At 38.4% G+C, this 16738-nt stretch overlaps 1 protein-coding gene across 5 annotated transcripts in view; it reads left to right on the plus strand.

Moving 5' to 3' along the window:
- ADCY1 (adenylate cyclase 1) overlaps positions 1–16738 on the plus strand; it is a 166033-nt gene that overhangs the window by 77277 nt on the left and 72018 nt on the right. For all 5 annotated transcript variants that reach the window (XR_010387701.1, XM_064506652.1, XM_064506650.1 and 2 more), the window contains exon 4: positions 2010–2121. Coding sequence is in view for 4 of the 5 variants with exons in the window: in XM_064506652.1 (XP_064362722.1) it covers positions 2010–2121 (112 nt within the window). In the remaining variant the exon portion in view is untranslated. The remainder of the gene's footprint in view (positions 1–2009; positions 2122–16738) is intronic.

Below are 16738 nucleotides of genomic sequence, written 5' to 3' on the forward strand. Positions count from 1 at the left end.
CAGTGTTTTGAGTCAAACACTGATGGCTAAGGATTAATAAAGATACGAATAAATACTCTCTTAAAATGTTTAAAGGATTAGTAAGGATACCATGCTGATTTGCTAAGGTAGTTGTATGTAAAATAACTTTCCTTTTAAATGAATAATGATGTGTGAATACATTTCCTGTGCTCTGTGCTTAAGTAATTGAGACTTTTTGATATAACTGTACATATCAGCAGTGTATTGGTTGCTCTGTTAGTTGTTAACACATGAGTATATAGTCTCTTTAAATGCTTGACATTTTTGTTTTGTGTGTTTGTGATGGCACTGGAGTGCTTCATTTGTAAACACCTTGGTAAACAGATAACAGTGTTACTACGTTCAAGGTCTAAAAAAAAAAATCCAGTGCTAATTTTTTCAAGTGGAAATTGTTGGTTCTGTGGGAAATATTGGGCAGCTACTCTTTCCCATACTAACTATATCTTAATTAAAATCTGGACACTACATGATATGTTGTTTTGCAACAATTGGGTTTTCCCCTGAGCCTTTTTCTTTGTGACTATATGAATTGTGATGTGAATATAGATCATATAGCAAATGGGTTAGATAACTGCCTGGAAGATCTTGGTGTACATTTAAGTACATCTGAAAATCTTTAAGGAATTTAGAAGGATGATATGACATTGACTGATGATGGCAGCTGGGAAATAGTAAACTTGTTAGTCCTGCTTTTCTAGCACTAGTTATTTTATCTACAGAGTGAAGATTTTTTGAGGGGAAGAAGAGTGTGCAATGTTTAACTTAAATTATAGTTCTCAAGCCATGTTCTACATTATGTCAAGTATACCTAGGCCATGTGGCATGGGACTGTTCGTTAGCATTTGCTAAGTTGCATAAACACTTATTTGATGTTTATAGTCTGGATGTTGCAGATAAATGTATTAGGTTTCTGCAGCTGGCACTGGGCCTGTGCTGATGGATGAAGGAATCTGAATATTTAAAGGGATCATAGCTCCACACACTCTTCAGTTCCAGGCTCAACACAGGAATTTTTATGCTCTCTGCAACTGTAGTATTTCTTTCAAGCATCTTCCCTTATCATCGCAGATGGACAGGGATGTATTATTAAAGCAGAATAAATGGTCATACATTAAAACTCGCTGAATGTTGATGGAAGCTGGACACTTACCTGAGCAATGTAGCTCAGTGAAAGAAGCCTGGCCCAGGGCTGTGTGTGCTAGCTCCTGACTTGGAGCAGTATAACTACATCACAGAGCTACCATAGGCAACTTATTAACTCATGTCTTGCAGTGCTTAATAAAGCTCAAGCCAGGTTTGTTAGCTTGGCCACGAAACCGAACCAGCGCGAGACCCCTCTTTGGGATCCACCTAGGCACTTTCACAGGGCACTGCAGGCTCTCGCTGTGACTGGCAAGGAAAGAGCTTAATACTGCTTTCCTGATTTGAACCCAGTACCTTAGTTCTTCCAACTATTTTGCAAGTGTTTGTCATTAAGCCTCATAATATCTGCAAAGATTAAATGAAATACCAAAAAAGATAGACCTCCCATTAAGTAATGAGGCATGTCCAAAGATGAAGTCATTAGCCACACACTTGGAGGACTGCATTTCTTTCCTTACTCTACCACAGGTTTAACAAGACTTGGCCAAGTTGTTTAGCCTCCCTTGTGTCTTGATTCACATTCTGTGCTCTATGTTCCTGAAGTATTCGGAGGGTAAACACTTGAATAAGGAGTTTTGCCTGATGTTTGATTTACATGGTCATAGAGACATAAAGCAGCGTCCCAGGACTCTCTCCACAACAGAGCAATCGTCAGCACTAAACTCTTGCCCAGTTCTCTGCTTTTAGTCTTTGTTTTTCTCTTTCAGGTAGCACTTTACTGGTAGTATCTCAGGGCTTGTTTGGGTTTGTGCTTTCGGTTGCATTTGGGCTATAAAATAGGATAATGAGAAGGCAAAAGTGTCTTCTGTACTGATATTTCTGTGCTTTCTTCCTTCTCTTTACAGCATTTTGTTTGCAGACATTGTGGGGTTCACTAGTCTGGCATCACAGTGCACTGCCCAAGAACTGGTGAAGCTGCTGAATGAACTCTTTGGCAAGTTTGATGAATTAGCCACAGTAAGTACAGCATTCTTTTTTCAATTTGATTCAAATTTCCTTTTGCATAATGATGCATGAGTTACATATGTTAGAAATCTGTAATAGACTGATTTAGCCCTGTGTGTCATGAATTTCTAAAGCTTCTATTTTTGATTAATATTCTGGAGAGAAAACACATTTTAAATGTTTAGGAAAGAAGCTAAAGTTCCTATTTTTAAATATACTTTTCTTCCTTCTCCTTGGAGGCCGTCAGTGTTCTTCATTGGTCCTGTTTACACAAAATGAAGAGAATATTTCAATATTTACATTTCTACCCTTCATAGAAAAAAATAGGATAATGGAAAGTATGAATATTGGAGGTAGAACAACATAAAACTAATTTCCATGATGATAAAAATGTAGAGACTCAACTTAGCTCTTCACAGAGAGCACTATGTGTCAAATAAATGGTCGTAGCTTTTCAGAGAGACTATTGTAGGCAAAATGGATCCGTGTTATTACTGATGCTTATGTTTTGGTCATTGCACTTTGTGCTAGATTCCCCAAGGAAAAAGAAAATGAGAGAAATGTTGTCTGTCTATGACTCTTTCCAGTCTAATGGTACTGCAGAAATATAGTATATGAGCATGACAAGCATTTGACAAGAAATGAGAGGAATGGATGTGTCTGAATAAATTCACACGTCTTATTCCAAATTACATTTAACAATATTCTGAAAATGTGTTTTCCCCTTGAACAGCCTTGTTGGGACAAGGGGAAATTTAATCAAATCTATCTTGTTTGCCAGCCTTGTCCTCATAGCCTTCATTGTGGGAAAATATCACCTCTGCCTAAACTGTGCCCCTCCACTCTACAGTGATCTCCTCTTCTGACTGCACAGCAGCCTAGAGCACATATTTCTTCAGGTCCCCAACATTAACAGCATCCCCATTTCCTCCATCCAAACTCGCATCTCCTCAATGTAGCCTTCCACATAAGACCTCTGAATCCTACGGACGCTTTGCATCTGTGGCTCCCTTTTCTAAGAAAAACAGAAGGTTAACTTAGATGCTGAGTAGAGGGACAATGGAGGCATTTTTTTGGTGTGAATTTGTAACAGATTTACTCATAAACCCTTGTGTAACAAATCCATGGCTGGAATGCCTGGCCGTGCTCCTGTAGAGCGCAGGGCCCCAGCCCAGAATAGTTCAGAGCTGTGTAGTTTAGAAATGAATGGGACTGCCCTGTAGCTGAGCACTGGCAAGAAATGTCTCGAGAAGTTCAAACAGCCACTCTCACTTTCATTTCATCACTGAATTTCATCCTCCAAATGGCAACAAGCCAGCTAGTAAACCCTTTCTTTATAAACTTACAATACTGATCATTTGTGAAGTAATCGTAGCCATGAAACACGAGGCAGTGCCATACATGGCAGTGCTGTGGCACAACACAGGATTGCACACGTGCACGCACAAAAGCATGCCCCTCTGACACGGCATGGCGCTGAAGCCAGGGAGGTTGCTGCTGCACCACACTTGCTCCTGTAGCCCTGGACAGGTGCAGCTAACGGAAATGTCACTGACACATGACGCCAGTGCACCAGGCAAATGCCAGCTCTTGCCACCAGGTTACTTCTTCATAGGGAAGAAGTAGATCAGAGAGTGAAGGAGCTTAGGGAAAAAAAAAAAAAAAAAAAAAGCCTTAGGTTTCTGTTCAATCTGTGTGCATTTTCTTTCCAAATCTGAAAATAAATCTCCTGCCTTCTCTCAGCAATGTGGGAAAGAATTGCTGTTTACATGTTATTCTGCTTCACACTGTGCTGCATCAGAGTGAGATTGAGGACAGAACATATGAGCTTCTCTTTGTCACCGTCTGCCGTAGTAACGGGAGACGAGTTGTTATGTCTCCTGCAGCCAGAAGAAACGTGCAGAGATCTGTAATTTTTTAGAAGGATTCTGATCTCCTGATTAAAACAACTTCTAGATGTTCATTATTATTTCAAACTACAGACTGTGCTGGTTTAAAAATTTTGTTGTGCATTAGTATTCAGAATGATGAGGGAGGAAGGAAACTGTAAGAAATCTAAAGAATAACGTAGCGGTGATGGGTATGGTCCCTGTGATCTGTGAGTGTGCACACTGTGTGCTGTTGGTCCTTAGGAAGGAATGTCAACTGCAAGTGGCAATTTGTGACAGCCCTTGCTAAAATAATTGTGCCGTCTTACAACTGTAATGCATAAAAAATATCCCTGTCGCCACCGTGGGAAGTATAGTAACAGGAGCGAGGAAGTGTAATGCAGCATATATATTTGTTGGGAATCTCACGAAGACAGTCTCAGCATTTTTTGGCATTGACACATTGGAAGATGTTGTTTTAGTAGCACTTTTCCTCTCCGTTGATGCAAAAGAATTAAAATCCTTTAGCAATCAATGCTCACACAGAGTTTGGACTCTGGGTGGTTTGTACCACTGCCTTGTTGAAGAATCTATGGAAAACTGAAAAACTTTTTTTTCATTCTCCTGATCTTGCTTTGCCATTCAGGACCAAAATAGTTAGTCTCTGCTTTTTGGGAGTGTAGCTCTGAATTTGGCTAGAACTTGGATGCTTCAGAGGAACATATAAAAATTCTTGTTGAGAGAGCTGGGACATTTTAATCTTAAAGAAGTTTGTCCTTTAGGTATTTAGAAGCCAGCTTATGCTTTAAAGCATTTAGTTTTTTCTCTCTTCCTATATGCTGTTTGTCTGATTTTTTTTTTGTTTTGTTTTGTAAGGCAGTTAGCTTTGCTGTTTTTTAAATGCAGCTGTAACTACTACTTTTTAAATTGTAGTAGCTTCAATTAGAGTTGCAGTTTGTGACAGGGAACCTACCTAAAGGCAAATCTTAGACTTCACATTATTGTCTTGCAACTCCTTTGAAAGTCTGCTTTTTAATAGAGAGTGAAGAGAACTCCTGACCTACTTACTCCATAGTAGGAATTACTTTCTATATTTTTAGCATGTCCCCTCTTTTTGACTTATCTCTAGAAAAAAAAATGTTTTTCAGGCTTTCATCTTGTACAGGTTATTTTGTCTTGTAAATCATTAAGCCTTTGAACTCTGTTAGGAGCAGAGGTGATCAGAGGAAAATATTTAAAATGATAACATGGTTTATGTTTTCACAATAGTGGCATTAGACTGGCTTCTTAAAGAAACAAGTCTTTAGTAGTTATATTTTGTGTGACTTGGTGTGTTCCCCTTACTAACTTCTGGATCTATGGGCTAAATTCAGTCACTTCAGAGGGGAAAAAGGGAGTCTTAAAAATATTAAGCTAGGCAAAAGGAACTGACAATATTAGTATTCTCATGGGAGTGTATCATCCTCTAGACAGACACCAGAGACTCCATAGGCATGAGAGCTGCTGTTAGGTATGTTGCAGGCTGCCATGGGACATCTGGTCACCGAAGCACTTGTAATGTAACAGTCTTTAGGCATCCTAATTTTGTAGATGCATTTTGGATTAGTTAGCCCATTCCACAGAGTCACCTTCCACAATACATGCAGTTAACAGAGGATCTCATAAGACGTATAAATAGTTCAAATAGTGCACAACAGAGTAATTTTACTTTAGTTTCTGCTGGATTTTATCTGCTGTTCATTTCACTTAGTTTGGGTTGCTGCTTCCAAAGTTTCTTAGTTTTTTTCCAGTTTTGGTTAAGCAAAGCAATTTTGTGCAATCTTGAATGTTAGTGGTCATTCTGTCTTACAAGCTGTCAATAAATGCAACTGTCTTTGTATGGAGTCTTCAGGTACCCTATAGGTAGCCTTCAACAATATGGCTAAAGGTAATGATGGCTACTGGTCATTCGTTTTTTCTCCGTTAGCCACTTACTGGTCCATGGTAGCAATATGCTTTTGCAGTTAATAAGCAGGTTAAGCAGTAATTAATAAGCAATAATAAATAATAAGGCAGTAAATAGCAAGCAGTAGTTTACACTCTGATGTTTAAGTCATTTTCAGAAAGGTCTCTTAAGAGGCCAAGCAACTTATAAAAAACACATATTCGTTTGTTTCCTGTTGCTATTGAGCTCTTAAAGTATTTACACAGGGAAATGAAGCTCAGATTTTTCCTGTTAAGAGAATGATGCCTGAATAAATCTGATTGTATATCTTGAACATTTTAATTTTAATTAGGCCCTCAGTGGTGTTTTAGTGCAAAGAGGAAAGATTTATTATTGTGTGAATTCTAGATTGTTCTTAAATCCTACTAAAAAATAGATTCAAACTTGTCATTCTTCAGTTTACTTGTAATAGCGACAGATTTTAATGAGACATATAATAATTTGCATTATATTCTTCTTATGTTCCCGAGGAACCCTTGGACATATGGCATCTAGGCTGAGTGACTTGTTGCTTTAATGCGCTACATATTTCAGTGCATCTTCTCTTGATGTTTGAGCTGTGGCATGGATTTTCTGTGAATGAGGGAGATTTTCAAGGCTACAGTTACCCAAATAGCATTATTCAGAATTACACATGTCTCTGGTCAGGTACGGTCATGGTCACAGCTTCATTACCATTGAATATATTTCATGAATACCCCAAATATTTCAACTATGATAGTTCATGTTAATAGAAAAGAGGAGGCATTTCCAGAGCATCCTGCATGGTAAAGATGGATGCAAAGAAACAAGCATGCATTTCACAGAAGTTTTAGTCTTTTTGAATTTTTCTTTTCCCTGGTAGATTTCCTCACATACTTCCTGCATCTGATCTACATGGAGAATCTATTTGTGTTTACAGATTTAGTTATTTCGCTTTCAACTTCTGTCTTATTGCAGCCTGGATTTGTAAGAATTTCCTTTTACAAGGGGATAAGAATAAATGCTTTTATTCTGTTTTACAAGGACACTGCTAGAGTAAGTTTTCAATATTCTAAATGAAAGATCTTGTTTATGTCACTTTAGGGATCACATCAGTTAGCCAAACGGACACACTCAACTTTCTGTTGTCCTTTCCATTCGCAGTTAAATATGCTTTCAGGCTCTGCCAATATTTGTAGGCTAAATCTATTTTTATTTCTTTCCATTTTAATTTAGGATCTGTTCCTGATTACCTTCTTTGCATAAAGTATTTTTTCCATCCTGAATTTCTGCATTGCTGCACTAGCTTTTGTACCTCTTCTCCCTCAAAGATATCGAACGTAATAACATTGTCACTGGGTCTTAGGCAAAGGGTCAATAACTTACATTTTTAATCAGCTTCTGTGGGTTTTTTGGACTGTGTCAAGAATAGCCAGTCCTTTGCTGTGCTATAGAAGTAGCTATTCCTAGAAGCAGTCATTTTAAAAAGTTGCTTCTACAGAGTCTATAGAAACATTTTTAGTTTATATGCTGAAAATTATGATACATTTTTAAAGGATAAAATATATAAAGTTTTGCAGGCTGGTTTGGATGGGGAAGAGAGAAGGCGGATATAAACTGACCACACTTAACCCTCCTTTGTGGAGGTGCTAAGCGTGCACTAGGGGGGGATATTTACAAAGGCTAGTTTTAAGGAGACTTGTGTCCCTTTAATAGCCAGGACAGTGACAGAATCCCTCCGAGGCAGGTCAGGCCCATGAACTTGAGTCCTCTTCTGAACCACCCGCCGGGGAGGTCTTCTAGCAAAACCTAGGGAAGCCAGCTGTCCTAAATCAAAATGGTCTTTTATGCAAGTGCCTATATAACTGTACACGATCAGTGACTGATGATGTGTGTGCTGTTATACTGCAGCATCTGTGGGGCAATTTCCCTGGGGTAGCTACGTCACCCACTTTATGTAAATATGTAAAGAGTATACCCGTGGGCAGGCGCCACCCTAACTTTGTTTATAGTGCTTTTTATGTTGGAAGATACTTTCCTTGGTATGTCACTTCTGTGTCATAAATTTTGCCTTGGTTTGCATGCTCATGGCAAAACTTTACCAAGTTCTTCCTGAGCTCGCATTCTGGAAATTTGAGACTTGCATCTTTATATAGAGCCATGTTGGATTATTCTGATTGACCAAGCATACCTGCAGCATGGGCATTTGTACTGAAACGAATTGTTTAGATAACTGTAGTGAGCATACAGAAAGGTATTTCTAAGGTTAAATCCGTGTCATCCAAGGGAGATGTCTAGTTCTGCTCTAGAAGTGCCTGCTTCATTTCATTAATTATCGAGGCAATTTGGTTGATTAACCCAGGTGCCTCATTTTAGCTGTGTAACGTTAGAAGAGGTGACTATTACCCTGCCTGCAGAGCAGTGCTCTGCACAGCCCTGTTGTGCAGGGCAGGCCCCTGGCAGCAGCCGTCAGGATGTCCGCCTGGCCGGGGAGGACCGTGCCTCTCGTGCTGGGTGCCTGCAGCACTGCCCGCAGAGAATCACCTTTGCTCTTCTCAGGCCAGACTTTTTATCTCCTTGAAGTCTCTGGAAATGTCTATGGAAACTGCTTCCTTTATAGCCAGCTGTTGCAGCGTCTTGCTAGTTCTTCTCACGGCAGCCTATTTTAGTAATTCTGCAAAGTTGAAGGGAATGACCATTTCTAGTGATCACGCCTTGAAGATTTTCCATGCTTTTTCCTTTGGAGCATGACTGTTTTTCATATTTTGGTCTGTACACAAAAGTGACAGTTTTATAAATCCTCTCTACTGTGTTAGAAGTATCTTGGAAAAATATCCTGGTCCATTTCCTGAGCTTTTAGAGCTTAATTTTTCAACCTTTATAGTGTGTTTGTTTTAGAACTGTTTCTCCTAGGATATGCTTTTTTCATAAAAAGACAGCATCTGAAATGGTACTTAACAGCAGCTGGTTGGGGGACAAGCACGCATATCAGTCATGATGATTGTATTCTTGCTAAGATGCTTTATCATTTTCAAGCAGTTAAATTAACATATGTGACTGTTAAATAGGTTCTCACCTGCAAGGACTGAAAGCATTTCACCTTCTAGTGTTGTTAAATTAGTATCCATGTGGAAAAGAGAGGAACTTTATGGTGGGAATGGAAACGTAAGGAAGAGAAAGGCCAAGAACCAGTAGGTTATTGCAGATTAACATGTATAATTGCCAATAACATTGAGGGAAAGGACGTGAAGCAAAAGGTCTTCCATTTTATTGCTATCTTAAATAATTCTACATTTTTTCATGCACTGTATGGCTCCCACGATGGCAGATAATGTTTCATGATTTCACGAATGTATTACTAAATTACACGCTTCACATGCTCAACTGGACATGGCCAATTTTCCTCAAACAGAACCATCCAAGCCATTTGCTGTGGTCCTTCCTATATTGTAACCAGATTTGTTTTCTACTATTTCTGTAATCCCGTAAAAGCTCTTCTTGTTAAGTCTATACTCACTGTTAGTGCTATGAAATGTCTCCATTACCCTGTTAAATTGAACTCAATGTAGCATTGCAGTTATTTCAGTCTAGAGGTTTTTTTACGCTGGGACTAGTGAACATGAGAGAACTAGTGTAACTTAGTAAAGTTACTATCGCAGACATTTTTCTGTTAAAAGGTAGCAGAATAGTTGTTTCAGATTTTAAATCCACATCTCAAAAACTGGGTCAGAAGAAATATTAAAATGTATATACAGTAATAGACAGGCTAAAATTAAATCTTCTTATGGTCCAGAGAGTTTTTCTAAGTGTGTTATTGCTATTGGAAGATTGCAGTGTAGTGAAACTACTGCTAATTTCCACATCACTTCACTACAGTCAGAATTTGAATACAAACTTACTTTATCTGATGAGCCTGATTCAATAATCTATTGCATTTTGTGGCTCACATTCAGCACACTTATTAAAATAGATACTACAAAGAATAGTAATGGCAATTTGTTTTGCTTTACTTGGGCGGGAAGTAAACTAAGAAAAGTGAAACTACTGTTCATCATTAATGAAAGCTGCATGTACTGTGAGGCAACTCTGGAGGATTTTCAGACTAAGTTAGCTGATGAGCTTAACTAGGCTCTTCTTTTTCCTCAATAGAGAAAGAGGATCCTTTCTAAGGAGTGTTTTTCATGTGAATCTAAAAACATTTCTTTTTACTCTTTTTCTGAATTCATTGATCTGATTTTTTTTTCTGCATCCTTTGTGAGTACTCCCACACTCTAAGAGATTTTCACTGGCTTCTCCTTTATGTGGATTTTTTGTTTTGTTTATTTTTATAAGAAAATTTAATATGGAAGGAAAGTATAAATATCAAGAACATAAACTGGTCTCTTACAAAGGATTTCTCATTCTCACAATTCACTGTACTTAATAACTTGGTACAATGTTGTTCAATTGCACTTAATGGACAAAATACAGACCTCTGAATAATTTCAAAGGTGAAGAGTAAGTCCACATTTGAAACTATAAGTCATTATATCTCTGCATAAATGAAGAGGTGGACTAGCAATGCCTCGGAACAGATATCAACACCCATATAACTTCTAACAGGCTATGCTCATATGCCTTGAATGAGGGACCCAAAACTGGCTTCTGGCCCATATGACTGTCAAGTAGAACCACCTTAGTTAATAGTAGTCCAGAGGCTGAATATTTCAATTTGCATTATTGTATATATTGTGTATATATGTGAGAGGATGTGCGTACATTTGCAGAACAGCATGCGTGTATACACACACATCTTTATGTATGGATGTATATGTTTGTGCAGCATGACAGTCAAAATATTGTTTTTCCACTTCTTTTCTAATTTTATGGAAAAATTCAATAAAACTGAAAAGAGATAACATTCCAGCTTTAGAGAATATAATAGAAAACAGTGTTCATTCTGCAAGTCTCTTTACTGTCTTTATACAGTTTTGTAATATAGATAAACTGTTAACTTCTAGAGTGATTCAAAGCTTTCTAAGCCAATTTTCTATTGAGATTAATAGCACTCTGGCATAACATGCTGTAGATTTTAAATATGCTGAATATGCTAAGTACACTGAAAATAAGATACACTGATAACAGTGGTAACTTATATCTTGTTCTCGCTCTAATCGTAATGTTTCACTGACCTCTGTGGAAGCAACATGAAGTTCTAGACTTGTGAAGACAGATAAATATTGAGTGCATTTTATTGCTATTTATATTTGGGGGAGTTTTAGAGAGATTTTTTTTCCCTGGTCTCTTTATTCTGTGATTGCTAAGCAAGGACTGTAACTGTGATTTGTTTGGTCTGGGCCATTGACTTAGGTCTTGGCTCCCTGAGGAGTAGAGGGACAGCTGGTCTAGATTAGTGTAGTTCCACTGAAATCCATGGTGCCATGCTTATTTATTTGAGCTGCAGATTTGATCTGCTTTACCTGCCTGATACAAACAGTCCGGCTCTGAGCACAGCAGACCGCCCAGTGGAAGTTCTGGAACGGGGCTTTGAAAAAAGAAACCTATTGTTAAACCAAGAAGAGAGAAACCTAAGAAAAGTATGTAAGGAAAGAAAGAACACGAAGGTACTTGTACTCTAGCTCCTTTCTCAGGGTCACTGGTCTTTCCTCTGGCTCATCGAATGTGTCTGTGAGAGACACAACCATGGGCTCTTTCCCCCTCCACGGTACTGGCTTGCCACGGTGTTGAAGCTCTTTGCTGCATTCTGATGGCCAGGAGAGTGGTGTAAATGTCCTTTTCATCCTTTGTAGTCCACCACTATCACTCCTGGAGGTATTTCTACTCCTAGTGAGGAACTGAGCCATCTGAGATTTTCATTTTGGTTGTTTCCCTCTGCCCAAGACTTCTCTTTGATAGGTGAAGGAGACATTGAGTTAATAGTGTCCTTTTCAAGGGAATAGGAAAATGTTTTTCTTTCCCTGATTCAAACAATTTCAGACAACAAATGGTGAGGAGGGAAGCCAAGTTTTGAACTCGGGAGCTGCTCCCTGCGCTGGCAGAGCATCTTCCTCCCCTGTATGCGTTGCTGCTCTTGTAGTACCTTGCAGCTATGCCGGGGCTGTACCCAGAGGTCTCACTGCAGCAGAAGCCCGTGGCCAGAAGTCTGAGGTTTGGCGAGGATACCTGAGCCTTCCCCTGAGAGAGTGAGGCCTTCAGTGCAAGTCCCTGCCTAATAGATTCCCTGCCTTTTACCCCAATGCCTAAATAGCTGAACCTGCACACATGTTGGTTTTGGCTTTGTAATCATTAGGCATCCAAGGTAGTGACCAAACTCTTGTTCACATTTCTCTAGCCTAAGCAAAACTGAGTATTACTGCTGATCGTGTCCCAGAGCATTCAAGGGAGGGGTGTAAGACTGTAGAGTCTGAGTTAGGCCAAGTGTGAATTACTGCATCTACATCTTTTCATAGGCCCTCTTAATCTTTTGTCTTGCTCTGAACAGCATAGCTAAGTCCAAATTGGCTGAATATGATGAAGCAGCTCTTCATACTATACTATACTATAAGGTATCTTTGTACCTTAGCTGATGTGCCTTAGCTTAGTTGTTATTAGGAGAAACAGCAAAGAAATGTGTTTCTAATTTATAGATAAATAAAATTCCTCCTACTCGTAGACTGTGATTCCAGAAGGGCAGGACAATAAAAGTTTGAGGAGCATACCCACAAATCAGGTTGCTAGAGGCTTGCAGAAAAGGAAATGGATGTGTACAACAACATAAAATATATTGTAATTAAGTCACCTGGTCAGATTCATCCCTGGTGTAGTTCCACTGCAGCTAATGGAGTTAAGAGAGAGAGAAATTCTATGTTTAGCTTTTAAAATCTTGCTCATTTGAGTTGTATATCTGATCTTCCTTTCTGGCTCACTTTGATAGGTGCTTATATACCACGATGGCATGAAAATATGTAAAGAACATAAAGAGGTTGTTGCACTGGCAGAGAGCAGAGCAGGGACTCTTTCCTGCATCAGTATATGCCATCCATAAAATAAACAAAAACTCTGAAGAGGCTGTTCTTCTACCACACAGTATTACAAGAAAAAAAAATGTTCTGAGCATCTTTGCCTTTGGATTTACTCATGTAACAAGCAATTACTTACCTGGATAACCTACCCCCTCCTCCCACCCCCCCAAAAAAAGAAAAGGCAACAGCAACAACAATAAAAGGTCTAAAACTGTCTCTGGATTATTAGAACTTGGCATTTGAGGAAGATCCTTATTTAAAAAACTAAGCACTTATCTAACACAGTATCACTGTTCAAGAGAACACCTAGTTGTACACTTACATATTCCGCTGAGAGAGGTCTGAAAACTCCTTAAACTTTGTTATTGCTTTGAGACAGTCTTTTTCTCACAGCCTGCAAATTCTTTTCCCTTGATTTTGCTTTTAATAAACTTTATCCTTAGAGTATGAAACAAAATTTGACTTGTGTAGTACAAGGATATAGAAGTAATGGTCTGGATTTCCAGTTTTATATTTTAAGTTGGCAGACTTCACTTTTTTTTTTTTTTAATACATTAAAAAAAAATCCTACAACAACAACAACAAAAAACAGCAGAGTTCTTTGATACAGAAAGCTCCCCCATTCTACCTAATGGATAGAGATGAACTGGTTTAGAAAGTGTTCAGCCAGAAGTGTAAAGAAAGCTCCTAACAACTTTAAAGGCTCCTCTGCAAATTCTGTCTTAGCCGGGGGGATTTCTGCAGATGAGTTTGGTAACAATTCAGTGAGACACTGCAGGTGGGCAAGCTGCCTGGCTAATGCAGCGTATTGGAAATGCTAGCAATCTTGGGTGCTTTTTATCGTGTGCCTAAAACCAAATTATCAGCTGTTTCTAAACAGACATTGCTTATATCAACTGTGACTGGAATTTATAACTATCACACTTGAATTCATCTCTATCATCAAATCTGAGAAATATTGTTGAGTCATGGGCTTTTTTGGAAGTTGCTGAGGAAACAAAACAAAGAGAGAGGAAAAGGGTTTGTTTTGTTAATTTGCATATCAATCTTTAAAAAAGATTGTTCTTGCAAAGCTGCACTGCTTTTCCTTCCTGGAAATCAGCCTCGCATGGTGAGAATAAGAAAACAAACAATTTTGCTAGAGATTACTGTATATTAATTGGTTGTTAAAAATAAAGACGCTGAGTATAACATCTGATAAGGAACAGAGTGGTGGTTTCAAAAACAGCAGGTGATTTAGCCACATGTTCTCCATCAAAATTAATACATCTCCAGAAAATGCTTTAGTCCTCCTTTTCTCTTTCTCTTGCAAAAGTAGTGAAGTGGCTTGGAAAATTGGTTATGGATCAAGCTCTGTCCTGGTTTCCCTTTCCTGAAACATCTCCCAGTCTGCTAGGCTGTGCTGTGCCAGAGTACTTTTGGGTAATCCTTTATCAAATCCACTGTACTGCTGCCTAGCACAGTAAGCTCTCTAAGAAAACAGTCTTTTGAAATAAGCCATTTGGCAGGTAGACACTAAAGAGGCTAGATCGCTGATCGATTAACGCATGTATAGTCTACATTCTATATTACTGAAATGGCTTTTCTGAATATTTTTCAGTTCGGTCAAACAGTCATTACCCAGCCACAGACCATGCATACCAAATTTGAAGACGAAAAGGGCTTCATAGAGGACTGTAACGTGTGGGCCAAAACTGGATATATTTTGGAAAGCAGGTTCCAGCCTTAACTACGAAGTATCCTCTACTGCTTCAGAATTTGCCCACAATTTAAAAAAAAAAAATGGCTTATTTTGGCCATGTAATTTAGTGGTTTCAACTAAAAAACCTAGTGGTTTCTATTCAAAAACCTTGAGTTGGAAGATCTGTTTTGTGTTAGGTTGGATTTTGACGTCTGAGTATTACTTGTTTCTATGAATAATTCTTTTACTTATATAATACCATTTAGCCAAGGATGTCAAAATAATGAAGTAACACTCATAGTAAAATCTGTGAGGAGTTTCCTGGCTATAGGCTGCAGGAATACTCTAAGGCTCCAGTGATAATGCTTCCAGAATAATTATGCTCACATTCATTAAAATATATATTAGGAATGATAAATAGTGGCATATTTAAAGCACTACTGTACAGCCAAAGAAATGTTAAGCAGACACCCTCAGAAAAGCCTTCTGAGCATACCCAAGCATGCTCAAAAGATGACTCTCTTTGATTCAAGATGTGGATTTCCTGCTTAATTAATGTGCACAGGAAAAAAAAAAAAAAAAAAAAAAAAGGACAGACCATTTTCTCCAAACAGTGTTTGCATGCCTTCTTCCAAGCCTGAACAGAAGTAATTATTATTTTATAATATTTGTTCAATATTCAGAAACATTTATAAGGCAGGCAGGCGTGGGAATGCCTGCAGCTGAAAGTGTGTAATAACAAGCCCTTACCGCTTGTGTATGACATGTCAGAGAGAAAGGGATCACCGTAGACACAACCATAGCTTCTGAGCTGGAATAAGGGTAGTGATGTGGAGAGTGTGGTCAAATCAGGAAGCCTTTGATTCTTGTAGGCAGGAGACAGAATGAGAATATGCAGTCATATGAGAAGCTGAACTGGTATGATCAGGCCATTTTTTCAGACATTTTGAAACCTTTTTTTTTTTTTTTTTGCCCTTTTTCTTGTTTGCCCTTTTTCTCCTTTCTGTGCCACTGAAGTCAAGCCTATCTAGCACACTGCTTCAGGGGAAAATAAAATAGTTTTTTATTAATCCTTTCTTCTCATATTCACATCAGGTCATTTTGCAGGGAACTTATCTGCATAGCCCCAGCTGTGTAAGGTGTATTCCTTTAACCAGGTCATTTACTTTTTCATGCCAGACTCTAAATGGGGAAGAAGTTGGCATAGTCTAGCTTCAAGGGATACCATCACTTGTGCTTGTCTCCTCATATTTTACTAGTTCCTATCTCTTTCTGTGCTGCAATACATTAAAATTGCATTGAATTTCCAGATATTCAGGCTTCTTCAGTATTCTGACTAAAGAAGTAGTAAATTTGTGTACAGGTGTGATTGGGAAGGGACCATTGGATCTCTTGGATATGTATTTGAGAACAGTGCAGAGACTGTAGAAGTAGCCCCACTCTAGAGGTTTGTTAAAGGCACTTTACATGCTCTGTGTTGAGAAATGAACTTTCTGCTCAGGCTAATACAGCAATCATCAAATCCCAACCTGAGAGATTTAGCCCGATCTCTCTGTCTGTAGAATTTACACTGTACGTAAATAAGAGATAAATTCAATGGTAATGAAAGGTGACTGTATCTTCTGATCACCAAGTGTGTCATATTTCAACTGGGAATAAGCGTGCTATGTTGTAAATTGTGATTTATGGTTTGGTAATGCACAACTGTGTGTACCTTTAGAGATAAATACATCATCCTTGTAAGCTGGAACTGGATTTGAATGAAAAAGCTACAACTTTACAATACGAACTTTTCCCAATGCAGTTTAACAATGTGAACTTTTCCCAATATTCAGTAGGTATTTGGCTTCAGTCTTTTGATTTGGATTTATACAGACATAAAGTATCATTGCAAATCTTGAATTCAGACTGACCTAATATGAGAGGAAGGGAATAGATAGCGTTTCATTTTGGTCATTTTTGTTCACAACCCTAATGTCAATGAATGGTACCCCATGCGTGCTCAACAGTGCTGGGCTGATCTCCAGTATATATCTGTATCTATCTATCTATATATACATGCATGTGCACACACAAATATATATACAAACATACTTATCTATGTCAGTTCTGTACAGTGAATCCAAATTTCATG

The sequence above is a fragment of the Dromaius novaehollandiae genome, chromosome 2 (assembly GCF_036370855.1).
Source record: "Dromaius novaehollandiae isolate bDroNov1 chromosome 2, bDroNov1.hap1, whole genome shotgun sequence".
Classification (NCBI taxonomy): Eukaryota; Metazoa; Chordata; class Aves; order Casuariiformes; family Dromaiidae; genus Dromaius; species Dromaius novaehollandiae.